Source organism: Pempheris klunzingeri, chromosome 4, assembly GCF_042242105.1.
Source record: "Pempheris klunzingeri isolate RE-2024b chromosome 4, fPemKlu1.hap1, whole genome shotgun sequence".
Lineage (NCBI taxonomy): Eukaryota > Metazoa > Chordata > Actinopteri > Acropomatiformes > Pempheridae > Pempheris > Pempheris klunzingeri.
The window spans coordinates 24,032,002-24,059,984 of record NC_092015.1 but is presented as its reverse complement, the minus strand read 5'-3'; the positions used below and the strand labels follow the sequence as shown (position 1 = coordinate 24,059,984).

The following is a 27,983-nucleotide window of genomic DNA, read 5'->3' as shown; positions in this document are numbered from 1 at the left end:
AAGGATATTCATCCCACAGTATTTTATTATCATTCACCTGTGACCAGACTGCATAGAGCAAAAGAGTTTTCAACTTCACTCCACACACACACCTTTACTTTAAAAAATACTTAATTATTTTTAAAAACACTTTATATAAATCAAAACGTTGGTATATGTTTGTACAGCAGGCACATTGTGTATATATTACACTTTGTAAAAAAATACATATACAAATTTCACACTTCCCTGTCACGTTTCCTCAAGTTTTCATCAGTAGTTGGCTGATAACCCACAGATAATAATGCCAGACTTATTAAATCAAATAAACCCCTAAAAAAAAAATCTTAAAGTACATTGTTGCATATCACTAGCACACCCAGTCAGGAGCATAAGCTTTGCTCCCTCGCTCACTCACACTCAAAAACACGGCCACACGTATACACTTATGTAGTGTACATTATATTTTTATCTTTCTTTTGGTTTAATGACCTCACACATTCACACATGCACTTTCACACATGCAAATGTGTAATTAAACTAGGACATTAAACTCTATTAGCTCCCTCTCCAGTTCTCTGATCCTTACTCTAACCTAAACATAAAGCTGATGAGAAATATCCTCACTTTGCAGGATTTTCCTCATTTGACAGAGGGACAGGTGTACAGAAGCTTCAGGCAAGCTCCTCTGTTGTCCACACTGTGTCCACCCCCATCAACACAGACAAGGTTGATTGGGGTCAGAAGCAGCATTGGAGACTGGGTGGGTGGGGAGGAGAGGATAAAGGCCTGAGATGACGCATAAGCACAGACAGTAAAAGCTTTAGATCCATTACTTGGCTCAGTGCTATGTTGCCAGCCGCTCTTCATTTAAAAGCGGTGCTTTAACTTTGGAGTCCAGCACTGCATGTAACTCCACCCTTGAGTCCCACTCCTCTTCCTCCCAGACATCCACCTCCTCTTCCACCACTGCCTCCTCCACTCCTCTCGTTCTGCACCCTCTCCTGGCACGATGACCTCCCTGTCGCCTGCGCAGGCACAGGAGGCCGCTGAGATTCAGTTGGCCCAGTGTGACCTCCAGTGTGTAGTAAAAAGACCAGAAAAGAGCAAAGCAGCCCAGCAGTAGAAGGAACTGTGAAATCGATGAGGAGAGAGACACAGGAAGTAAATCACATCAGCAGCCACTGAATTCTCTAAATACAGGGAGCACCCCAACGGTTCTCGAAGCTAAATTAAAGATTTTTTTAAAAACTGTTTACTACCCCATAAATGGTAAATTGTCTGTATTTGTATAGCGCTGTTCTAGTCATCATTTCAACTACTCAAAGCGCTATTACATCACATCCTCATTCACCCATTCACACATAATTCACACAGGAGGAATCTAATTTGGAGGAGACTATTCTTTGACACTGACACCATGCTTCAGGAGCAAGTTGGGGTTCACAGTGTCTTACCAAAGGACACTTCGACATGCTGACTCAAAGGAGCTGAAGATTGAACTATAGATCTTCCGATTGTGAGGCTACCCACTCTACCTCTGAGCCACAGCCAGCCATCATAGAATGACGTAATACCAACTTGAGGGGCAAACTGGCAAAAAGTTGCTATCCTCAAAGTCCAGACCGAACCACAACAGTCTCCGGACAGAGCAATTTATGTTTTTCATATTTATTCTTTGTACTGTGAGCGAGATGTTGCTGCGATGAATCAAAATTCTATTTTTTACTTTATCCACTGCAAGCAGCACTGAAAATGTCTGATTGCTCCATTGTCTTTGTGACTCTGCATCGTCAGCAACCTCTCATCTCTGTGACAATTAACTTTTTTTCCCAAGCTTTATTTATACAAGCAAAGAGAACACAGACCGGTATATTCAAATTGAACGTGCACATTGACGGATTACAGTGCAGCTAGCTTTGTCCATTGTAAACTATTTGTTTAGATTCTTTGAATCAATCTAAAATGTCATGTGACCAGTAAAAGAAAGGTCAACAGTAGAAATCTGCAATTTAAAGAGGAGTGAAATGAAAGATCTGCATTCATTCTCCCTCCAACAAGCACAGACTGATGTTCCCAATATGCCAGGAAACTTTCTGGCATATTGTGGAGAGTGGTAATTTGACAAGCTGCTATGAAATTAAATGTTTTTAACAGCTGACTCTAAAATCTTTCTCTGAATGCACAAAGGAGCATTTTACGTTTGAAGGATATAATGGAAAATCAGTATGGATTTTAGCCCATGAAAATAATTAGTTAAACAGTACTTGAATTTAATGAAATCTTATTATAATACTCACATTCATTCAATTACATAAAATGAAAAAGATGTGTATTTGTCGGATTAAGAGCCCCATCCCTCTCCATGGCCTCATATAGCTCCAATCAGAACTGAAGCTAATCAATTAAAAAAACAACAGGCATAGCACACAGTAGATTTGGATCAGAAAATGCAGCAGTAAGTGTCATTGTATCAGTGAGTGTCACAAGACACTAGAACCTACAGTCTTTTGAGAAAACAGCAGCACTGGGCCTCAAGTGATAGTCTGGAATAGGCTTAACCCACTTGGATTTTGGCTTCTGCTGTCACCTTGGGTTAAAACAAAACTTGCCCAATCTGAGGCGATGAGCTAATGTTGGCTTGTTAGTAGCAAGGTGCGAGACATTTTGTTTTCTTTCTCTGACTGAGTCAGAACTTGTGCAGTTAGGAGCATGGGACAATAACCCTGATGGAAACAATACTTTCACTATTGTAACGTCGAGTCACATAAAACTGAGTAAATGTGAGAGCACACCCAATTAAAATGCTTCCACAAATGTAAAGATGCGCATTTCAAGCAAGAACACTATTCGATAGTCTCAATTGAATTAAGTGTTTGGATTAAAGTGGACCTTGAGCTGCTCACGGCACCTTCAGGTGACCACCAAAGGAGGAGAGGAGAGAGGGCCAGGAGAAGAGGTAAGCTAACCATGCTTGTACCTAACACTGATCCTAGCTAATGTAAGGTCGACAGGATGACAGGATGGAATGGAATGGAACGATGGAATGAAAAATCAGCAACTGTTTGTGCCCACATCTTTACAGAGACCTGGCTTCATCTCAATACCCCGGATCAAGCTACTGCTCCCCATGGGGGTACTACTAGGCACAGGTAAAATTGAAGAAAATATATTCTAAAACAAGATGACAGATGCGCAAACTATTAATTTAATTAATAGTTTACTAATAATTAATAACTATAAATTCAACGACTATTCCAAAATCATGACCCATCCCTATTCCTTGTTCACGTATTTTGCATACATTTTAAATCTGATTTAAAAAAAAAAAAAAAAAAAAAAAAAGGTCAGGTCATGTGTATGTATACTGCACCAGTTTGATTAACTTTGGCATTCGAAGCAGGCTCTTTTGATTTAATTGTTAAATAATTGACTATTTGGGGTCATGCCTACTTTCAAGTTCTTATTTTGAGAATATCAAATTCAAAGCTTTTTGAATACTTTTAAAGAACCCACGCGCACCCTGATGGATGACAGAAAGCATGAAACAAATCGGGTAAATTGAGAGTATAAGTTAAGTCAATGACCAAGTCAAAACACTCTAAGACCTTCATATTTGTATTCCTGTCTTCCTGGTTTAGCTAAAGGAATAAAGGATTTTCCTCTGTAACCAAATTTGTATAAATGCTTTTGTGTCTGCATGCAGTTAGAAGGAAATTCATTTAACTTGAATATATCACTGAATGTCTATGGGATCAACTAGCATCTTTGTTAAAGCTAGGTAAAAATGCATGAGTGATATTAATTTTACAACTAACCTTGCTTCACTTTTAACAGTAATCAATGCCAAATTTAAGATTCACTTTCTGAGTGGTGAACATTTGCTTTTTTCTAACTAACCAGTAACTAGCTGGCAAAATGTCTTGCAAGTTGGCAAGATAATTTGAATGCAGATATGAATGTGCCTCCAATAAATAGATAAAGTGGATAATGATTTTTTTTAAGTAATAATGTTAACAAGTACAAAGTATCCTAAAATTGAGCTTAAGTACGCTAATACTGTATATAACAATGAAAAAAACCTTAGCTTGTTTACTCTGGATAAGTAGTAATGGTAAGAAATAATTAGTTATTTTTGAATTGCATAGAAATGGAACCCATCCCTTTAATTTTAATTTCCTAAATAGGTGTGCAGAGGCTAATATGGGTAAGATAAGGAGGAAAGAGACAGAAAGACATGGTTAACATGTATGATGTGATGTTTGGGTGGGGTACAACAAAGTTCACCTTGAGGCTGTTGGAGGTGAAGGGACTGACGATCTCTGGAGGGATATCCAGACCTGGAGGGCAAGGCAGAGAGACGCTGCTGTCCAGATACTTGCCACTCATAGCCTCCTCCACCAGCCTGTCAATCAATGCATAGCCAATCAACAAGCAAAAAATCTTTTTAGCGTCCATATCAGTCAATCATTATTTCATTTCTGCATTCAGGTTACTCAGAGAAACTGAGATGAAAATGCATTGTTACAGACCGTGCTGTACTGTGAAAAAATAATTTCAACAAAAAATTAAAATGGGAATGAAAACAGAACACTACTGCAGGAAAAACCTAATCCACCAGGAAGGAAACTACAAGCATTTCAACATTGTCCAGATGGCAGCGTCAGAAGTCTTAATCTCTATAAACAGATGTCTGTATATGATTGACCTATCTGGCTGATCAATAGGCAAAGGACAATATTTTGGTATCGCAGGTGTTCTGGTTTCCGTTTGGAGTCGAAATTGTATTGATCAATCACGTTTTGGCAACAGTCTGTGTGCCATGGCTTGGCCATCCATCATTGAGATCCCTGTTGGCTACACCAGCTGATGAGTTCCGAGAGTGGTGAGATCTTACCTCTGCCTGTCACTGACCTCACTGTAGGTCATAGAGGAACCATACAAGGTCAAAGCCCACTGTGTCAACACTCCCACAGCAGCACACTGCTCAGATAATGGCTCTTCTACAGGAGCAGAGAGAAAGGTCAGTATGGACAGGTGAGCTACACAAGGAAACAACTTAAAACAAAGGCTTCCATTCAAGAGACAGAAATGTGAGAGTTTGTGTTTCCCACTCATACCTTTGCTGACACGTACCACTATTAGTCACTGTGTCAGTGAGTGAGAAGCATCTTACTGTGGTCAGATATCTTGAGAATATATTGGCCTTCAGCTGTCTCTCCCCAGCAGCGTACAGTGGAGAAAGTCCAGTCCTGATAGCCTGTGGGGTCTCTGTGTGCAAAACACTGGGCTGCAGTCAAAACTATTTCTTTTAATATGGCCATAGTTTAATATCTCCTCTACTTCACAAATCAATACACTAATTTAATTAACATTAATTCACATTTTAGTGTTCTCAAAATAGTACCAATGCATGGGTTTGTATGTATGTATGTATGTATGTATGTGTGTGTGTGTGTGTGTGTGTGTTTACCTGTCAATGGCACGCCGTGCCCCAATGACTGACGACATACCACTGGGGCAGGTTAATACAATCTCCACATTGCCACGGCAAGGGTGGGTTATTGTCAAGGTAACAGCTACATGCTCTAGTGTCTTCATTCCAGACAGTCGCAGGTCAGCAGCAGAGACTGAGGGAGAGGAGAGAGCAGCTTAATGCATGTGTGTTAGTGAATATATGCGCCTGTGTTTGACCATTGTCGTGAACGGCAGTCACGGCCCTGTAATTGGCATTCATTACAACAAATGAAAATAAAACATAATCAAGCACACAGTTTGAATAATTTAATAGTGTTTCTGCAAGGTTCCCCAAGCTAGATATGAGACGTTTAAGGCCTTTTTAATGTAACATAGACTGTAATTAATACCTGTCTGACATATCATCATACCGGCTGAAGTATAAAGGTATCATTAGAAAACAGCAGGGAAAAACTAGGTCCAGAACCATTAAGTATCATATAATCTTTAAAAATAATTTACCTTAAGATATACTTTATTAAATTAATTAAAGTGACAGTGCTTGTTTTAGATCCAATAGTAAGGCTATTTACCATTAACCTGTTTCAAACTTATTAACTTGAAATTTAATATAACTTAATTAATTACACATTTATACATGAAATTATGTTGTACCCCTTTTAATGTAATACTAGCTGGTTAACATACTAATGTGATAGTAATACATTATTGACCACTTAGCTACCAAACTGTAAATACCATTTACAAAGATGTATGAAAACATTATTTTGGCTTTTATTGCACATAATGTGATTGGGAGAGAAAACTACCTGCTTGTTGGGTGGGTCTGGAATAGTTGCATATTGGGAAAAATGGTGATTGTATTCTGTAATTCTTGTAACAGCCTCTGGATGTTTCTTTTCCACTTTCTCTCTTTGAAACTGTTATCACTCCCACCATTCCACTGTAAGTATCTGGTAATTTCTCTGTATTTCCTGAGCTCTGATTACTAATAAGCTGTGGTGCCCTCTGACCATATAGGGCTGCAGACATCCTCGGCACAGGGCCCTCCCCGATGACGACGAGGGAGCGAGGAGTGTAAATAGATGTGTCAAAGGAAAGACAGAGTCAGGGAACAGATATAGAGAAAGAGCAATGGGAAATAGAGACAAATAAAGGACAGGCACTGAGACGGTGAGTACAGTGGATGCAAAATTGGTAAAGTGGAGGCCTAATGTGGAGGAGTAAAGACATGGAGAAAAGGAAAGAAGGGAGTGATTGAGAAAATATAGCTGTGAGACGGAGAGAGTAAAGACAGGATGTCTGTGCCATAGAAACACTCCACTGGGGTGGTACGTGGACTCAGAGGTACAGAGGTATAGTGGGTCGTCCCTACTACTTACTCGTTGCTAATTCTCACGGATGACTCTCATTTAGAATTTAAAGAAAGGAAAACTGGTGCCAAGGGGACTCATAGCCACCAAAAAACCTTTCAGTCCAAATTTGGCTGCCATTTTGTGAACTCTGCACCAGAAAATATGGCACAGTGGCATATTTTCCTGCCACTGTGTTACTTTAGCTGAAGTCAAGATGTGGTCACATGCAGCAGTAAACTATTAAATTCATAATGGTCAAGCAGCCCATGCGAGTTCTCAGGGGGTGGGTGGTTGGAGGGGACTGTTAATAGGGATGCCACCATGGGGGATATGGATGGAGTACATATACTATGCAAATCATTTGACTTTGATCCTGTAATTTTTTCTCACATTAGCATATAAAGATTATCCAAAAATCCTTTTGGGTGTGGTGCTCAAATAAATTTGACGTGAACATAAACTGAAACCATGCATTGTTGACCAGAGAGGAGAAATTTAGAGCTCACTGAAGCTGTACATTTTGTACTCTCTCATATGCTTTCCAGTTTGAGCAGTCCAGTTTGTGTTTTTCCAGCTGAATGCCAACTTTTTTCTTTATTCACAATCTTTACTCATTTGCTTTCCTTCACTTCACAGTAACCCAGACACATCTTTCACTAAGAAACAGCCTTGTACAACTACTGCATCTTTTCATTAAACAATTAAACCCACTTCCCCCTAAAGTGGATTGACAGTATCATGGGGATATGACTGCTCATTATTTGGTCCAAGCCAGTAACTGTGTACATTTGCATGTGCAAAAACACATTAGCCCTTTTGTGGCGACAGCTCATATGGGAAGCCAACAGTTTGAAATACTTGAGGGGCAATGTATTACCTCATAAGGCAGCCAAAATACACAGAAACTGCAACAACAAATACTGCAGGGTAGTGTGACAGGCAGACCTGAACTCTTTCAGTGACAAAAGGCCTGTCAGTAATTTGACTAAGACTGATTGAAGAGGATTGAATTACAAAATGTGCAAGAAGAAACTCGTGTTGCATGAGACCTCACACACACACACACACACACACACCTTTGGCTAGACTCCCAACTGCGACACAGCCATAAAAGAGGAAGGTATGCAGATTGCAGGAGGAAAAGAAGACTACAAGGGAGAAGCAAAAGTTTCTGCTAGAATGAAATAACCATAAGAATATGTGAAAAAGTGTGTATGAGGGGAAAAAGGTACAAACAGCCAAGTATGAGAGAATCCAGATAGTGAGAAGTGAGAAAAGAACATAAGCTACTGAGAGGAGTTGTAAAATGTAGAGACAGATTGGTGGAAGGAAATATAAAGATGAGGGAAAAAAAATGAAGGAAATCTGAAAAAAATCTCACCCAGTATTTCAATGTGGGCGAAAGGAACTCACAAACAAGAGAACTTTACCTAATATGGAAAGGCAGGAGTGAGCAGGCAGGGAGGGAGGAGGGAAGGGGGGAGGGGCAAACTCGACATGCAGCTGTCGAATACAGAGCTGAGAGAGGAGCAGACAGAGTTACCATTCCAGGTACGGATCAGCTCATAAGGATAGGTTGGGATGGATGCCTCCTCCTTTATTACTGAGCTCTGATAGGACACAAGAAACGGCACTGACTCCCATACCTAAAGAAGAAAAAGAAAAAAAAAAAATCAATAGATGAACTAAATGTAAAAGTAGCTGGTGGTTGCGGCCCTATTTATGTTCATGTGTGTATGTACCTTGGCAGCATTCACGAGTCTCCATGCATTGAGCAGACCAAAGCCATGCTGGTGGCTGTGGTGGAAACCAGCGCCATTCACCATCCAGTCTGCACTGTTGTCACACTGTTAAAACAAATATACACATAATAGACACAGCCAAGTAATACCAGGATTGACTCTTATCTGGGTCTTATCATTACCATTAAGCTTTCAGGCAAATTGATGTAATAAGCTTTTATAGGTACTGATATGCAAATTTGAGCCAGGCTTGCCATTTCCCCCATTTCCAGTCTTTGTGATAAGCTAATTGGCTATAGCTAGAGACGAGAGTAGTATCAATCTTCTCATCTATTAATTACCCAGGAGTGATGTTTTTAAATGTTGTTTTTCATCTTTATTGGTAAAACACCTATAACTAATGGCAGAATTATAAATTTTTACTATGCTTGAGTGGATCACTGCCCATGGCATCTTCTGACCATCCATCCAGACCACGTATCCAGTATCTAAGTACTACAAGCAGAAAGGGTGCTTGCCTCAGGAGGAAAGGAGAAAGGGCCCGGACAAGAGCTAATGGCGCTTTTCCATTACACAGTTTTAGCAGTACTCGCCTCGACTTTGGTCGTTTTCCATTACAATTGCGCACCACCTCAACGTGGGTGGGGTTGTCATAGCAAGACGGCCCGAAACTCCAGTGGCGTAATTTGTATGCGACACAAACACAACACAACTAAGGACATCGAATGTTTGGTTAGCGTGTAGCCATTTACCTCGTTCACAGAAATAATAAAAATCGCTCTCATGACTCATCTAGTGACGTCACTCCCTGGCCAATCAGTGGCCTGCAGTCTGTTGACGTCACATTTTCGGCTCGACTCAACTTGCTTGGAACCCCGGCCGGGTAAGTACTAAAGAGGTACCTGGTACCTGGTACTAGTGGAAAAGCGCCATAAGTTAACCCAGCTTCTACCCAAGGCTGCTCCTGATTAATGTCCAGTTGCAAGAAGGTTGGGTGGATGAAGAAGCAAAACAAAAAAAAAAAAAAAAAAGATACTGTTTGTGCCAACATCTTTACAGAGACTTTGCTTCAACTCAATGCCCCAGATGAAGCTACTACTGCTAATAGGCAACCTACCAGGCGCAAGTAAAAACAAAGGAAAATGCACTTTTAAAACAACATGGTAAAACATTTGATTTATAATTGAATGACTGCTCCAAAAATCAAGAATCATAGCCCATAAATTCTCTATAATAATATGTAATGCTGCAAGAATTGTCATCAGGCCTACCTTGGTGGCAGTGTAGGTGATGATGTGCTGGACGTCCCTCCAGCTGAGACAGGGACGAACCTGCAGCATGAGGGCCACCATTCCTGCTGCAAGGGGGGCCGCGGCAGATGTGCCAGTGTGGCCCTCCGTACAGCCGGTCCCATGCTGCATGGACCAGTCTGAAGTCACCTGCAGAGACAGATGGATGGGTTGAGTTGGAAGAATACGGCCATTCAGATTCAAGTACAGCACAGTGCCAAGGTGGTAACGGCTCTGGCCAAACACAAACTGGCACTAACATACAATTAAGCCCGAAATTATTCATACCCCTGTCAATTTTAAGGAGTTTTTGATTTTTCTAATTTATACAGAAGCTCTTCACCCCAAAAACAACATTGACAGAAAATGTTGGAAAGCCTTCAGCCATACACAATTTACTTTGGAATTACAACTTAAACATTTAACGCAAAAACAAAAAATCATTGTGTTCAAAATTATTCATACCCTGTTTCAGTAATCAATTGTAAAGCCTCTATTTGTAATAACAGCCTCCAAACGATTCCTGTGATTGCTCACAAGTTTATTACCAAAATCCTTAGGAAGTTTTAACCACTCTTCCTTGGCAAAAGCTTCAAGATCCTTGAGGTTGGAAGGCTTTGTTGCCTTCTGACCCCATCCTTGGAGAGTTTTCAGTGTTAAACTCTTTGTATTTCTTGACAATACTTTGCACAGTTAAAACTGGCACTTTAAATTGCTTGGCAATTTTTTTGTATCCTTTTCCTTCCTTTTGGGCATCAATAATCCTTGCTCGCAAGTCCTTGCTGTGCTCTTTGGTCTTTGGCATGACAGCTGCTGTGTTGATTCCAAAATGACTGACGTTTAACGAGCTACTTAACTTATATAGGGCAGGAAACTGGTCTGAACATTCAAGGAACATTTACAATGCTATTTAACACATTTCTAAAAAAAAACATTTCACAAAAATTTATAAAACAGAATGGAAATGTAGCGGAATTTGAAATCCTGACAAACATTGAGTGACTAAAGTGGGGGAGGGATTTGTAGAGAAAATTAACTTTATGAGAAAGCAATAAAAAGACCATTAGAATACAATTTTAAGCTTTGCCTCTCACCACTATGCGTATGTCATCTAGTGGACAGTCAAATTCACCCATATGCAAGGTGCACAATGACAAACATGTTTCATAAGTCTTGCGTGAGCAAAACCCACTGGTACACATACAAGTGAAAGACTGTCTGATGTGATGCAATGCAATGTGGGCTGAATAATTCCTAGCCCCAGAGCAGCTCTGGAGTTCTGTAACTCGTTACTCATTATGCTACACGTTTTTGTATAGAATTTCCACATGCCAATTACTAAGGCCAAGAACACAGTCTACCTCACCTCTGCGTGGCAGCTCATCACTGAAATGCTAGCAGCTCAGTGAGGTTGTCTATATAGGACAGCGTGTCTGCAGCGCTGTCTGTCTGCCAGCCTGCCCATCTTTCCATATTCAGTTTGCCTTTGATAATGGTCATGAATTATCAAATACTCCACTTCATTTTATTATAAATGCAACATAAACAGCTAATAACTATAAATGAAGGGATTCTGTCCAAAGAAATACTACAGGGCTTTTACTTGGAATTGGAAACAGGAAATGTTTATTTGTTAAATATGACAGCATTATCGACTGTCTGCTTTCTTGTTGTTCCTTTCGCCACTATTCATCCATTCTCTAGAGTAATGTGTGTGTGTGTGTGTGTGTGTGTGTGTAAGACCTACAATGCTCCTCAGCTTGGTTCCCCCGCTGCTGAAAGTGACAGCCAACATGGATGCACACTCCTCAGCATAGAAGGGCATCCTTCCTTTCTCGTCGACTGCTCCTGCAACACAAACACATCATGAATGATGACCCTATGCAGGCATGTACACAACCAAAACACAAGACAACTTACATAAGCTCACACACGCAAACCTGAGAGCCTCTGTGCCTTACCCACAGTGATGGTGTAGATGGAGTTGGCATAGCCATCATAGTTGCAGTTGTCATTGTTTTGACCTCCATTGCCACTGGCAACCACAAAGATGCTGCCAAAGCCTTGTCTGCCTGCAATCACCCCGTGTTGCAGTGCCGCCTGTGGAGGAAATAAAAATATTATACTTTACAAAATCAGGAACCAAAACAATATCCAAACCAAAGCATTGCACTTAAGAGTTTATCTACGTGTCTACTTTACTAGAACTGATCAATTGAAGGGTACTGCCCTCTGCAGGACAAAAACAGCTCCATACAAACTGTCTTTTGCTTACCTTACCCAGGGGATGGGGTCCATCCACAGTGTGTCCATCATCATCTGGACCCCAACTAGAGGAGACAAGAGTCTAAATGCGAATCAAATGAAACCTTTCACAATATGTAATTATGTCATTGTAAAATATTACACCAAATTATATAGGAAACATATATGGCCTATTATGTTATTGATTGTGTTGTTAATAGGTAAATAGTAAAACCAAATAAATTTTTCCTTGAAAAATGAATGTATATAACTTGAACACAAAGAGAGAGAAACCAATAAATAGAGGTCAACAGACCAAAGCTGTTCAAATTTTAATGTGGCCTCCAAGAGAGAGATAGCATGAGTCGAACGAAAGACAGTGAGAGAGAGAGACAACATATATACACTACTCACAAAAAGTTAGGGATATTCGACTTTCAGGTGAAATTTATGGAAAATGGAAAAAGTTAATGCGACAGTGATATTATATCATGAAAGTAGGGCATTTAAGTGGAAGCATGCAATGGTAATTTCTTCATTTTAAACAATTTATTGAAAGAAAAGCTAACAACAGTGGTGGGTATACCACAACAAAAAATTTTCAGTGTCTCAATAAATTGGGATGTGGCCAAAGGACGTCCACTCCTCTCCTTTCTGTGACTCTTCCAGTCACTCTGTATCACTGTTACAACCTCCTGATGACACTCTGTGACCGTCTAAGCTCAGTGAAAACTTCCATCTGAGGACTTCCTGTTTGAAGCCTTGCAATGGCGAGGTGCTGTTGATCAATTGTTAGGTGTCGCCTTGGCCTCGTGATGCCAGAATGTGAACAGCATGATGAGGAGGACTGTTTAATACCAATTCTAACTGAACCAGGAAATGTATTGGTCAATTCATGGATCAAACCTGTTGTGAATTTTGCTGTTAATCACCTTGTTAGAGAACAGCAACTTGTGCAAAAAGTACTGAAACACTGAACAGTTGGACATGTGCATTCAAAGGTTTAGAGAAGGTCACATTAAGTTCACCTGGAAAGGTTAGAATGCATTTTAGGTTCATCCTGAAATTTCACCCGAAAGCTGAATATCCCTAACTTTTTGTGAGTAGTGTATGTACAGTGGATATAAAAAGTCTACACACCCCTGTTAAAATGTCGTGTTTTTGTGATGTAAAAAAATGAGACCAAAATAAATCATTTCAGAACTTTTTCCACCTTTAATGTGACCTATAACCTGTACAACTCAATTGAAAAACAAACTGAAATCTTTTATGGGGGGAAAGTAAAAATAAAAAACTAAAATAATGTGGTTGCATAAGTGTGCACACCCTCTTATATCTGGGGATGTGGCTGTGTTCAGAATTAACCAATCACCTTCAGAATCATGTTAAATAGGAGGCAGTACACACCTGCCATCATTTAAAGTGCCTCTGATTAACCCCAAATAAAGTTCAGCTGTTCTAGTAGGCTTTTTCTGACATTGAATTGAATTGAATTGACTTGAATTGAATTGAATTGAATTTTCTTAGTCGCATCTTACAGCAAAAGCCATGGTCCGCAGAGAGCTTCCAAAGTATCAGAGGGATCTCACTGTTAAAAGGTATCAGTCAGGAGAAGGGTACAAAAGAATTTCCAAGGCATTAGATATACCATGGAACACAGTGAAGACAGTCGTCATCAAGTGGAGAAAATATGGCGCAACAGTGACATTACCAAGAACTGGACGTCCCTCCAAAATTGATGAAAAGACGAGAAGAAAACTGGTCAGGGAGGCTGCCAAGAGGCCTACAGCAACATTAAAGGAACTGTAGGAATTTCTGGCAAGTGCTGACTGCGTAGTGCATGTAACAACAATCTCCCGTATTCTTCATATGTCTGGGCTATGGGGTAGGGTGGCAAGACGGAAGCCTTTTCTTACGAAGAAAAACATCCAAACCCGGCTAAATATAGCAAAAACACATTTGATGTCTCCCAAAAGCATGTAGGAAAATGTGTTATGGTCTGATGAAACCAAGGTGCAACTTTTTGGCCATAATTCCAAATGAAATGTTTGGCGCAAAAACAACACTGCACATCACCAAAAGAACACCATACCCAAAGTGAAGCATGGTGGTAGCAGCATCATGCTTTGGGGCTGTTTTTCTTCAGCTGGAACTGGGGCCTTAGTCAAGGTGGAGGGAATTATGAACAGTTCCAAATACCAGTCAATGTTGCCTTCAGGCTTCTGCTAGAAAGCTGAAGATGAAGAGGAACTTCATCTTTCAGCATGACAACAACCCAAAGCATACATCCAAATGAACAAAAGAATGGCTTCACCAGAAGAAGATTAAAGTTTTGGGATGGCCCAGCCATGCAAAATGCTGCAGATGCATTTTAAATGTACACAGAAAAACATCAACAAATGCATGTAGAGCAGAATTTGGCAGATACCAACTGATAATTACAATCAATCAATCAAGCACCTATTTTTTTCTAATCACCTAAAATCTATCCCCAGAGATACCTTCCATCCCAAAGCCCTTCAAACCCAAGAACTAGGTCCAGAGAAGAGTCCATTATATATTTGAAGAACCCACAGCCATGAGCCATTTGTGTTTCTGGCACTGACACAAAATTATTCAATGTAGGCATTGGCATAATGTTAGCTCCAATAGTGGCCACTGCGTTCCACTGGTGCTTTACAGGTTTCATGTGATATTCTTGCTTACATCCCCCATGGTCCCTGACGTGACCACCTTTCAGCATATGATACACCTGGCTTCATCTCTCACTGCTGCTAACCAACTCCAACACCAACCCATCCATTTCTCACTGAACCTGCATCTCCCCATCCTGGCTCATCCCAAACTTGTTAGCCAACATCTGTAGCCAGCTAGTAAACATAATATAACTAAGATAATGAAAGAAATGCACACAGTTGGACATTGCGTGACAACTTTCCCCATCAGCCTTAAACGCAACATCTGCAAATTTACTACCTACAGCAAATTTATGGTAAATTTAAGACAATATGGGCAATTTAAGCATTAACTTACAATTTTAAGATTTTTATGGAGCTGCGGTAACCCTATAGATATTTCACAGTTTGTAAAAGCCACTTTCATAATTGAAATACTGGAAAACAGGACCAGATAGAGACATATTTGTTACCTGCAGCTGTAGATGTCATTGACCTGGTAGTGTTTGTTGAAGGCTATGGCCTCCAGGCTATCTGTCAGCGGGCCATCCAGGACTCTGATACCTGAACAGAAAACAGGAGAAATGCTTCACCACATGCATTTATCTGCTTCTATCTCAGCAGTTCTTAACACTGTGAAATCCAAGTTTGAACAGTTCAAACGCAAAGTTTCTTGTCTGTACCTGCCACCTTGCTGCCATAGGCCACTCCTACTGCACAGAAGCTGTTATTTGGAACAGCTGCAATCTCTCCAGCACAACGTGTCCCATGGTGGTTGTCACTGTGGACGTCTGGGTGAGGCATAGGGTCTGGGTCATTGGAGTTCAGGTCATAACTGCCTTCTGGACTCTGAGGGGGATGGAAAATTGTTGGTGAAACACAATTAATTGATAACAGGAAATATTTACAGTCCATTGACCACAGAATGAAACTACTGTTAGTTTTGACTTACATAGTTGGGCTGGATGTCCTGGTGGGTGTGTTCCACCCCGTCATCTACCACCACTACTGTGACTCCTCGACCAGTAATGTTGCGTTCCCATACCCCGGTTACATTGATGTCCATACCCTTATTGAGGTCATTGTGCTGCAAGAACAAGAAAAGTAAGGACAGAATTAGGCAATGTGAAGGAGGAGAGCAAGTGCAAAGTGTGTCCCTCTCCAACCTCTACATTTGCAATGGGACTAGCATCACTAAGAAGTCATTTCATTACTTTGACTCTGGTTATCTGGTGTACCCACGGCACACACTGGGCAATCAAGAGAGGTTAACCTAGTACATGACTAACACATCTAGAGCCAGAATACCAGCAAAGTAATCTGCCGTGATCTGTGGTCCTCAGCTGGTCTCTCTCTCTCTCTCTCTCTCTCTCTCTCTCTCTCCCTCCCTCTCTCTCTCTCTCCCCCCCCTCCCTCCCTCTCTCCCTCTCTCCCCCCCTCCCTCCCTCCCTCCCTCCCTCTCTCTCCCTCCCTCTCTCCCTCTCTCTCTCCCTCCCTCCCTCCCTCTCTCTCCCTCCCTCCCTCCTTCTCTCTCCCTCCCTCTCCCTCCCTCCCTCTCCCTCCCTCTCCCCCTCTCCCTAGTGCTCCTGATGTCATTTGCAAGAATCCACCATGCCTGAATGCAACCACTCAGAGCCAGAGCAGCCTCTGACGACGTGTCAATCGCCTCACATGCACACAGTCACTCAGTCTAGCTCAATATCGTCAGTAGCAGCTTCGAAGGGGAGCTTTGTGAACACTATGGGCAGTTCATGTTGTAAAGCACTGTGATATGTCAATTCTATGCGAGCAGCAGCCTTTTTCCACACCAGTTTACAAGCAATTCTAATCGTTTATAATCTCACATACACTACTCACAAAAAGTTAGGGATATTCGGCTTTCAGGTGAAATTTCAGGATGAACCTAAAATGCATTCTAACCTTTCCAGGTGAACTTAATGTGACCTTCTCTAAACTTTTGAATGCACATGTCCAACTGTTCAGTGTTTCAGTACTTTTTGCACAAGTTGCTGTTCTCAAAATTCACAACAGGTTTGATCCATGAATCGACCAATACATTTCCTCCTCATCATGCTGTTCACATTCTGACATCACGAGACCAAGACGACACCTAACAATTGATCAACAGCACCTGGCCATTGCGAGGCTTCAAACAGGAAGTCCTCAGGCGGAAGTTTTCACTGAGCTTAGACGGTCACAGAGTGTCATCAGGAGGTTGTAACAGTGATAAAGAGTGACTGGAAGAGTCACAGAAAGGAGAGGAGTGGATGTCCTTTGGCCACATCCCAATTTAAATTTTTTGTTGTGGTATACCCACCACTGTTAGATTTTCTTCAAATAAATTGTTTAAGATGAAGAAATTACCATTGCATGCTTCTACTTAAATGCCCTTCTTTCATGATAAAATATCACTGTAGCATTAAATTTTTCCATTTTCCATATATTTCACCTGAAAGTCGAATATCCCTAACTTTTTGTGAGTAGTGTAGAGCTGATCTTTATCACTAACCTCATGAATTAATGTAATTCCACCCCGTCTCTCACAGACTCTCTTCCTGTCTGTCTGCTTTAGTGTGTCTTCTCCTTCACTATCTATTTAGACACACCTGGACACCTTTGTATACCCAGCTTCTTCGGTTACCATGCTTTGTAATTGAGGGTAAGATAGCCTCTGCTGCAGGGTGAGGCTTTGGAGGCAGAACTGAAGTGCAGCAGAAATGGAGCGAGAGGGAGATGAAGTTGTATTCTTTTAAATTCTGAGGCCACACTCTTCTCAACCCTGTCACCTGCTACTTTAAATCATACACAACCAACTCCAGAATGCTCCAAAATAAACCGCACTGTCTTTACTTCTGAGAACATCAGCAACAATATTCTCCCATTTTCATTACCTCATTTGTATTAATATGGTTGTTAGAACTAAAGTGAGCATGTACAGTCATGCTCGGTCACATTGAGAGAGAAACATCTTATGTTCCCAAACGTTTTTTTCATAATTTAACTCTGAATCATTCAATATATGGCAAGTGATAGATCATCAGTAATATGCTCTGTATAACATGGTGCACACAATGTAAGCTGAATTACAACCTAATAAAAAAACAAAAAATAATTAATCATGTAAATACATTAAAACAGCTTGAGGGTTTCTTCAAGTAATTCAAAGGCATCAATAGTGTTAAATAGTTTCTTTGGTGATTTTCGCCTACTTCAGTGATTTGCAGGACAGTGTTGTAAGGGTTGTCTTCTTAATCTTAATAAATGTATATCTATGGATTTAAAAAAAAACTCTACCTAAAATAAATAAAGTACTCCATTATTATGGAGGTAAATTTGAGTTTAAGAAGTGGACGGGACATACATGGTAAATGGTCTGTATTCTTATAGCGCTTTTCTAGTCATTTCGACCACTCAAAGCACTTTTACATGACATCCTCCTTCACCCATTCACACATCATTCATTCAGGACTAATTTAAGTTGGAGGAGACTATTCTTTCACACACATTCACACACTGAAGCCATGCTTCAGGAGCAAGTTGGGGTTCAGTGTCTTCTACATGCTGACTCATAGCCAGGGATCCAAACTTTTGAATGTATATTGTATACTGGTGCTGTATATTCAACCTATCCCTTTAAGCATACAGCAAAAATCTGCTTAGAAATCACGGAACTTGTCTTGAGTCAGGTTTTAAAGTTTGCTTCAGTATCAAAATAATCCAGTGATAGATTGTTACAGTAATCGTTTTACGTCATTTCCAGTCTGTCGGAGCTTCTATGTACTATGCTATCGATTGCGTCTTGGCATTTCAAAACAAATCAGTAGTAGCTCCTACTCCCCCGGCAGTTCCCTTGCAGCCGGGAAGCCAGGACGGCTGGGTGATTGTCCGGAAGAAGCATAGCCCTAAACAGAAGCCCATGGTGCACCACCACCCACTTCACGTATCTAATCGATTCTCCCCACTCAGTGACACACCCACTGAGAAAATGACTCTGGTCATTGGAAGCTCCATAGTCATAAACATGAAGCTAGCGACGCCAGCGACTATAGTCAAATGCATCCCAGAGCGGGAGGCATTGAATCAAATTTGAAACTGCTGGCGAACGCTAAACGTAGATGTGGTAAGATTCTAATTCATGTCGGCAGGAATGACATCCGATTACGCCAGTCGGAGGTCACAAAAATTAATGTGGAGTGTGATTATGCAAAAACAATGTTGGACTCCATAGTTTTCTCTGGTCCCCTGCCTAATCTGACCAGTGATGACATGTACAACCGCATGCCATCATTCAACCGCTGACTGTCGAGGTGGTGCCCAGCAAACAATGTGGGCTTCATAGACAATTGGCAGTCTTTCTGGGGACCTGGTCTGATTAGAAGAGACGGCATCCATCCCACTTTGGCAGGAGCTGCGCTCTTATCTAGAAATGGGGCTGCGTTTATTAGTCCCAAAACTTGACAATGAGGAGGCAGAGCTGCAGTCTTACACGCTTCTCTGCTCCTCCATTAGAACAGTCACTCACCCAACATCACATTTAACACTGTTATGAATTGGCTCTATATAAATAAAGATTGACTGATTGATTGATTGAGATTGAACATCCCATAGAGACTGTGTCCATTCCCCGACCACTCAAATAATTTAAATGTATAAAGTCCAGCAGAAGAGGAGTTCTGCAGAAACATCTAATCAAAGTTAATACCACCACTGGCAAAGTCAAACAGGACAGGAGAGTTAAATGTGGACTTTTAAACATCAGATCTTTGCCATTCAAAGTTTTAGTAAATGATCTGATATCAGACCATCATATTGATTTATTGTGTCTTACTGAAACCTGACTGCATCCTTAACAATATGTTAGCCTTAATGAAGCCACTCCCCCAGCTATATTAATACTCATATTCCTCAAGACGCTGGATGAGGAGGTGGAGTTGCAGCCATTTTCAACTCTAGCTTATTAATCAAACCCAGACCTAAACTTAACTATAAATCATTTGAAAACCTTGTTCTTAGTTTCTCTCATCCAACCTGGAAAACACTACAACCAGTCTTATTAGTTACAGTGTACTGCTCTCCTGGCCTGTACTCTGAATTCCCAACTGAATTGTCAGAGTTTCTATGGGCCTTGATAATGATGGTCTGAGCACTGCTTTCATATCACTATTGGATTCAATTGGCTTCTCTCAGAGTGTAAATGAACCCACGCACTCCTTTAACCACACCCTTGACCGTGTTCTGGCATATAAATGGTATTGAAATTGAACCATTACCTGCTAATATTTGATTTCTTGTTACTGGACTATGCGCCATATGACAAAAATGCCCTCACTAGATGCCTATCTGATAGTGCTGTTGCCAAATTTAAGGACTGATTCCATCAGTATTTAAGCCAATGCCATGTCTCCATACAATAGAAGAACCCTATGCGAATCATAGATTATATCCCTCCTGTACTGGCTTCTCTCCACTGGCTTCCAGTAAAATCCAGAATAGAGTTTAAAATCCTTCTTCTCACCTACAAAGCTCTTAATGGTCAGGCTCCATCATATCTTAGAGAACTCATAGTACCGTACTACCCCACTAGAGCACTGTGCTCTCAGAATGCAGGCCTACTGGTGGTTCTTAAAGTCCTCAAAAGTAGTGCAGGAGCCAGAGCTTTCAGCTATCAGGCTCCTCTCCAGTGGAATCTCCTTCCAGTTTGGGTTCTGGGGGCAGACACCCTCTATACATTTAAGAGTAGGCTAAAAACCTTCCTTTTTGATGAAGCCTATAGTTTAGGGCTGGCTCAGGCCTTGGACCAGCCCATAGTTATGCTGCTTTAGGCCTAGACTGCCAGGGGACTACCCATGATGCACTAGGCTGCTCTCTCCTCCTCTTCCTGTCCATCCTTACACCTCATGTCTCTTTAATGTCTGTTACTAACTTGGTATCTTCCCCGGAGCCTTTCTGTGCTTTTGTCATTTCTCAGGTTCCTTTCACTTAATTATAACTCCTTTGAAAGTGTTACTCTTAGTTTTTCACACCCAACCTGGAAAACACTAAAACCAGTTTAGTTGTTACAGTGTACCGCCCTCCTGGCCCATGCTCTGAATTCTTAACTGAGTTTTCAGAGTTTTTAAATCAGATTTAGTCCTTAGTGTGGACAAAGTGATTATAGTAGGTGACTTTAATATTCATGTGGACGATGATAATGATGGTCTCTGTACTGCTTTTGTCTCACTATTGGACTCAATTGGCTTCTCCCAGAGTGTAAATGAACCCACTCACTGTTTGAACCACACTCTTGACCTTGTTTTGGCTTATGGTGTTGAAATTGAACAGTTAAGAGTCTTTCCACATAACTCTATTCTATCAGACCATTACCTGATAACATTTGATTTCTTGCTACTGGACTATGCACTATATGACAGAGAGGTCCTCACTAGATGCTTATCTGATAGGGCTGTTGCCAAATTCAAGGAGGTGATTCCTTCAGTATTTCAGCCAGTGTGTCCCTGTGCTATGGATGACCCCCATGCTAATCTTAGCCCCTTCCGATTATTTGGTCGATAGTGCTGCAGAATTACTGTGAATGACACTAGACTCTATCGCCCCTCTAAAAAAGAAGATAATTAAAGAAATGAAACAAGCTCCTTGGTATAACTCCCAGACACGTGAGCTTAAGCAATATTCACGAAAACTAGAAAGGATATGGCGTGCCACCAAATTGGAAGACTCCCGTTTAATCTGGCAAGATAGTCTTAAAACCTATAGAAAGGCCCTCTGTAATGCCAGAGCCGCCTACTACTCCTCATTAATAGAAGAAAATAAAAGCAACCCTAAATTTCTTTTCAGCACAATAGCTAGGCTGACAAAGAGCCAGAACTCTATTGATCCTTGTGTTCCCTTAGAGCTCAGAAGCAACGACTTCATGAGCTTCTTTAATGATAAAATTCAAACTATTAGAGACCAAATTGATCACCTCCTGGCCTCAACAGGGTCTGATCCAACTTCAAACCTAGGAACCACAGAAACAGCTGCTAGACCTAAAGTGTATCTGGACTGTTTTTCTCCAATTGATCTTTCTGAATTGGCCTCAATAATCTCCTCATCTAGACCGTCAACATGTCTCCTAGCCCCATTCCTACTGGACTACTTAAAGAGGTCCTGCCCCTAATCAACACGTCCTTACTGGATATGACAAATCAGTCTTTACTAACAGGCTACGTACCACAGTCCTTCAAAGTAGCAGTAATTAAACCTCTCCTGAAAAAGCCCACTCTTGATTCAAGTGTATTAGCCAACTATAGACCTATATCCAACCTTCCCTTTCTCTCCAAGATCCTGGAGAAAGTTGTAGCTAATCAGCTGTGTAATTTTCTAAATTCTAATAATCTATCTGAGGATTTTCAGTCAGGTTTTAGAGCGAACCATAGCACAGAGACAGCACTGGTGAAGGTTACAAACCACCTCCTTATGGCATCAGACAGAGGACTTCTCTCTATACTGGTCTTGTTAGACCAGAGTGCTGCTTTTGACACCATTGACCATCGCATCTTGTTACAGAGACTGGAATAGTTCATTGGCATAAAAGGAACTGCATTAAGCTGGTTTAAGTCCTATTTATTAGATCGATTTCAGTTTGTACATGTTAACAATGAATCCTCTGTCCACACTAAGGTTAGACATGGGGTTCCACAAGGTTCAGTGCTTGGACCAATATTCTTTATCTTATGCTTCCTCTGGATAATATTATCAGGAAGCACTCCATTAATTTCCATGATGATACCCAATTATATTTATCAATAAAGCCAGATGAACCCAATCAGTTGAGTAAACTTCAAATCTGCCTTAAGGACATAAAGTCCTGGATGAGCAGCAACTTTCTGCTGCTAAACTCAGATAAAACAGAAGTTATTCTCCTTGGCCCCAGACACCTCAGAGACACCTTTTCTAACAACATACATACTCTGGATGGCATTACTCTGGTCTTATTTGATCAAGATTTGTCCTTTAACTCCCACATTAAACAGATTTCTAGAAATGCCTTTTTCCATCTACGTAATATTGCTAAAATCAGGCCCATCTTGTCTATAGATGATAAAAAAATGAAAAATTAGTCCATGCATTTGTCACTTTTAGGTTGGACTATTGTAACTCGTTATTATCAGGCTGCCCCAATAAGTCCTTAAAGACTCTCCAGCTGGTCCAGAACGCTGCTGCTCCTGTTCTGACCAGAACTAAGAGAAGAGACCATCTTTCTCCTGTACTGACTTCTCTTCACTGGCTTCCAGTAAAATCTAGAATAGAGTTTAAAATCCTTCTCCTCACCTCCAAAGCTCTTAATGGTCAGGCTCCACCATATCTTAAAGAGCTCATAGTACCGTTCTACCCCACTAGAGCACTGTGCTCCCAGAAGAGGCCTACTGGTGGTTCCTTAAGTCCTCTAAAGTAGTGATGGAGCGAGAGCTTTCAGCTATCAGGCTCCTCTACTGTGGAACCTCCTTCCAGTCTGGGTTTAGGGGGCAGACACCCTCTCTGCATTTAAGAGTAGACTAAAAACCTTCCTCTTTGACAAGGCATATAGTTCAGGGCTGGATCATGCCTTAGACCAGCCCCTAGTTATGCTGCTATAGGCTCAGACTGCTGGGGGACTCCCATGATGCACTGGGCACTCTCTATTCTCTATCCTCCTCTTCCTCTCCATCATTATGTCTCATGTCTCTTTAATGTCTGCCACTAACTTGCTATCTTCCCCGGAGCCTTTCTGTGCTTTCTCATCTCTCAGGTTCCTGTGGATCCTGGTCCTGGTCCTGCTGATGTGGTTCTCTGCTTCATGAATCACTGCTGCGGATCATCGGCCACTCGTCATGTTTTTCAATAATATCATACTGCTCATCTTTTAGTCACACTCCTATTGGTAGTGCTATAGTCACTGTTAGTACGTTGGTTGCTGTTTGTGTTGTCTCTCTCTCTTTCTCTCTGTCTCTCTCTCCCTCTCCGTGTCTCTCTCTCCCTCTCTCTCTCTCTCTCTCTCTCTCTGTCTGTCTCTGTCTGTCTCTCTCTCTCTCTCTCTCTGTCCAACCTCCACCCAACACGGACCCCTACAGAAGTCGCCCACATTGAGCCTGGGTCTGTTCAAGGTTTCTTCTCGTTAAAGGGGAGTTTTTCCTTGCCACTGTTGCTCAATATAATATCTGATGCTTGCTCATGTGGGAATTCTTGAATCCTTAATTTTGAATTCCTGAATCGTTGGGTCTCTCTCTAATTAAAGAGTTTGGTCTAGACGTGCTCTTTATGTAAAGTGTCTTGAGATGACGCTGTTGTGAATTGGCGCTATATAAATAAAGACTGATTGATTGATGATTGATTTCATGAATCACTGCTGTGGATCGTCAGCTGCCGCCACTTTTTACCAATATTAGTCGTGCTATTATTATTCATATATTAACTATTGTCATGTTTTTCAATGTTACCATATTGCTAATTATTAGTCATATTCCTATTGTCAGTACTATAGTTGCTGTTATTATTTTGGCTGCTGTTTGAATTGGTGCTATATAAATACTGATTGATTGATTGGATGAAAAATGTTAAATATATCATTAAAAGAAAATATTCAGCAGACCTTACCAATAAGGCAACCGCAAACGTGTTCTGAATGGGCATGGAACTCTGAATGGCACACCCCGACCATGAGTATTGCATTAATTCAAGTAATTTTAAAACAGACTACTACATAACAAATGAATGTTCAAGCTATTAACAATGAAGGACATTAGTTCTCACCAGATGCCACTGTTTAGGGTAGTGGGGATCATTGAAGGCCACTGATCTCTTAGAGCGACTGAGTACTCTCTCCTGGGAGTACCACAGGACATGTGGGTGGGCTGCCAGGATGTCCCCAGGATGGACACTTTTGCTCCAAACACCAGCCACAGTTGCAGGCTTGACAGAACACAGCAAGTAGTGGCCTGCCAGTTGTCCAATCTGGCCCTGGTTCCGCATCCCAGCCTGCTCTGCTACCTGGGATGGAGAGAATACTGATGGTAAGTACAAATTACAAAGCAGTTCATTACTTCTGTATGTACTTAAGTATGTCGTCAATCTGACAGTAAATGTGCAGTATGGTTAGACAGTGTATCGGTTAGAAAATGTTGCAGCTTCTCAAAACCAAGAACTGCTGGAAAAGTAAAGTGGGTTGGCCCTCACAAACATCTCCCCTGTGCTTCGACTATGTTCTGCTAGTTGAGCCACTTTGATTGATCATAGTAGAACTGTTGCCGCAATCACTCCCTTAGCGGTCTACATACATCATTTGTTGAACGACTTAGCAGGCTGTAGGTAATAGACAACAACTGGTGTACTGACAAAACTTTCCAGGCAAAATGTGCGCTGCAGAATTTCTATTGCACACTAGTTGGCATGTAATACTTAATAATGCTGCAGGTTTCACAGTTAAAAGGATCAGGCTGGTGATATTCTATAATTTTCTTATATTCAACAATTCCCACAAAAAGACCACTACAAACAATGAACTGGTCGAACAAAGTACAGTATTGCCTGTGGAGCTAAAGCCTGATAAAACTTACTCCTGTTCCATAGAGTTCCATTGTTCTCCAAAATCTTAAAAAAAAAAAAAATGTGCCTCACTGCTCCACTGAGTGACAGGTTCCTTCACTACAAGAACCAAGGCACTGTAGCTTATTTTCAGTCAATCCCACATAAATGCAGAACTGTGCACAAATGTGCTGTAGCCCTTCTGGCTGCACGTAGACACTTTGTGAGGGCACAAAAAAAGGATCAGAACACATATACATGAAGTACTGTACCCTGTTGGCGATCATATCCAAGTGCACAGTGCTCTGCTCAGTATCTTCTTCTTCATGATATGGGCCAGCATGGAGCCGGACAGCCCAGGACTCACCCGGGCTGCAGGAGGGTGATGGCCATGGTGAGGGGGGAGAGGAGAAAGAAAAGGGGATCGAAGGGGCAACGGAAGGAAGGAGGGTCAGAAGGAAGAGGGTGAAGGAAGACAGAAAAAGAAGGAGCAGGAATGCTGGAAAATATGGTGTTGCCATGGCAACATGTGGCAACACACAGGGTCAACGTGATAAACCCTCCTCATCTGAACAGCAACCTGGACAAGGACAAACATGAAGAACAGGTCTTGTTAGTAGTGGGGTCAATCTGAGACTGAGTGGCTGATTGCTTATCTTGTATGTGCTGCATTCAGAGGCCACTTATTAAGTTCACAGCTGTGGCTGCAGCACATTCAATTGAAATTTGATTAAAACTGTAAAGTGGTTAGATCAAAGCTCCTGCGCTGACTACTGTGAGGAGGCTGCTACAGATGAATGCTACTAAATTAGCACATACAAATAAATAAGAGCAAGTACCTCAGAGTTCAAGGCAATCATCAAAATGTAACTTAATGTCCCTATCATAGCCTTTTTTTTCACATGAAAAGGGGGATTCACCAGTTTGCAAGTACAGAACGTTATACATAGCTGATTCATTCTTAGTCCAGATATGTGGAACACAACCTAGTCTGTTGATTATTGGGAGCAATTGAATTAAATAAATAATATGGCTACTGCCTTGTGTCACAAGGCAGTAGCCATATTATTAGAGAGAGACAACACAAACAGCAACCAACATATTAACAGTGACTATTATTTATTTATATATATACACTACTCACAAAAAGTTAGGGATATTCGACTTTCAGGTGAAATTTATGGAAAATGGAAAAAGTTAATGCGACAGTGATATTATATATAACAGTGGTGGGTATACCACAACAAAAAATTTTCAGTGTCTCAATAAATTGGGATGTGGCCAAAGGACGTCCACTCCTCTCCTTTCTGTGACTCTTCCAGTCACTCTGTATCACTGTTACAACCTCCTGATGACACTCTGTGACCCTCTAAGCTCAGTGAAAACTTCCATCTGAGGACTTCCTGTTTGAAGCCTCGCAATGGCCAGGTGTTGTTGATCAATTGTTAGGTGTCGTCTTGGTCTCGTGATGTCACAATGTGAACAGCATGATGAGGAGGACTGTTTAAATACCAATTCTAACTGAAGCAGGAAATGTATTGGTCGATTCATGGATCAAACCTGTTGTGAATTTTGCTGTTAATCACCTTGTTAGAGAACAGCAACTTGTGCAAAAAGTACTGAAACACTGAACAGTTTGCCATGTGCATTCAAAGGTTAAGAGAAGGTCGCATTAAGTTCATCTGGAAAGGTTAGAATGCATTTTAGGTTCATCCTGAAATTTCACCCGAAAGCCGAATATCGAATGTGTGTGTGTGTATATACATATATATATATATACACACACACACACACACACACACACACACACACACACACACACATATACATACATAGATAGATACACACACGTGTGTATGCTGAGGGAATCCTCGTTTCTCCAAATAAATGTCATTGTAAAAATATCCAATCCTAAATGTCCTTGAGCAAGATATCGAACGCCTCATATTTAATATATGGCTAAATGTCTGTCTCTGGCCCTGGACCCATAATAGAGGATATATAATACATCCATATTGGAGAAAGATAACGTTAGATGGAATGGAGATGGTATCAACAAATTGACTGACGTTAACATTAATAATAGCTCATATTTTAACGACATGCAGCTGCTTTAAACTTAGCGTCCTTTTACGAGAAGTACTTAGAAGCCACCTGATATGTGCTAGAATTAAAGCTAGCTGCCTTTGCTAGAATACATCCAGTGAATCAATTCCTCGGCTAACTTTAGCTAACTAATTATGCTAATTGCGTTGTTTTCACATTAGTCAGTGAGCAGCTAGCTAGTCAAGCAGCTAGCTGAGGTCAGTCATTTAATGAACTGCGACTATGACACTCACGTTAGCTAGGACAAGATACATTAACCAGCAAAATTAAAAACAGGAAGAAGTCAGTACGACTTACAATGGGGCACGAGTTTCAACCGAGGCGTTGTTATTGTTGTTGTAAGTTAGCTAGCGCACTGACATTAACCATTGAACACGCAATTCTTCAGTGCCATGTGCCTGTAAGAATCAGTAGATAGGATAATTTATTGGACTTATACAGTTACAGCTTACCTTCCCACTAAATTCGTTTTCGTCTCCTTGTTAAATTTATGTGTAACGTCGAATCGTCATCGCATTTCCGTAACACACAAGTAACGTAGTACGTCACACAGTTGTGGCATAAACGAACGTCGTG

The 27,983-nt window shown here is 41.0% G+C and overlaps 1 protein-coding gene and 1 pseudogene across 2 annotated transcripts; one reads left to right on the top strand and one right to left on the bottom strand.

Moving 5' to 3' along the window:
- Window positions 1-7: 7 nt before the first annotated feature.
- pcsk7 (proprotein convertase subtilisin/kexin type 7) lies at window positions 8-27,959 on the bottom strand. Of its 2 annotated transcripts, XR_011584147.1 has the most exons (18): window positions 27,860-27,959; window positions 25,574-25,881; window positions 24,531-24,767; window positions 15,715-15,849; window positions 15,446-15,611; window positions 15,236-15,326; window positions 12,119-12,173; window positions 11,805-11,943; window positions 11,591-11,691; window positions 9,826-9,993; window positions 8,555-8,659; window positions 8,356-8,458; window positions 5,453-5,609; window positions 5,156-5,250; window positions 4,877-4,982; window positions 4,267-4,384; window positions 416-1,111; window positions 8-384 (listed from the first exon to the last, which is right to left on the bottom strand). XR_011584147.1 is itself a non-coding variant. In XM_070828664.1 (17 exons), the coding sequence occupies exons 2-17, from the start codon at window positions 25,820-25,822 to the stop codon at window positions 827-829; spliced, it is 2,310 nt and encodes a 769-aa protein (XP_070684765.1). In that variant the 5' UTR covers window positions 25,823-25,881; window positions 27,860-27,959; the 3' UTR covers window positions 8-826. The 2 variants fall into 2 exon arrangements, 1 of the variants encoding a protein (XP_070684765.1); XM_070828664.1 differs by having other exon boundaries at window positions 8-1,111.
- LOC139200026 (uncharacterized) lies at window positions 18,538-19,220 on the top strand (annotated as a pseudogene).
- Window positions 27,960-27,983: the final 24 nt, after the last annotated feature.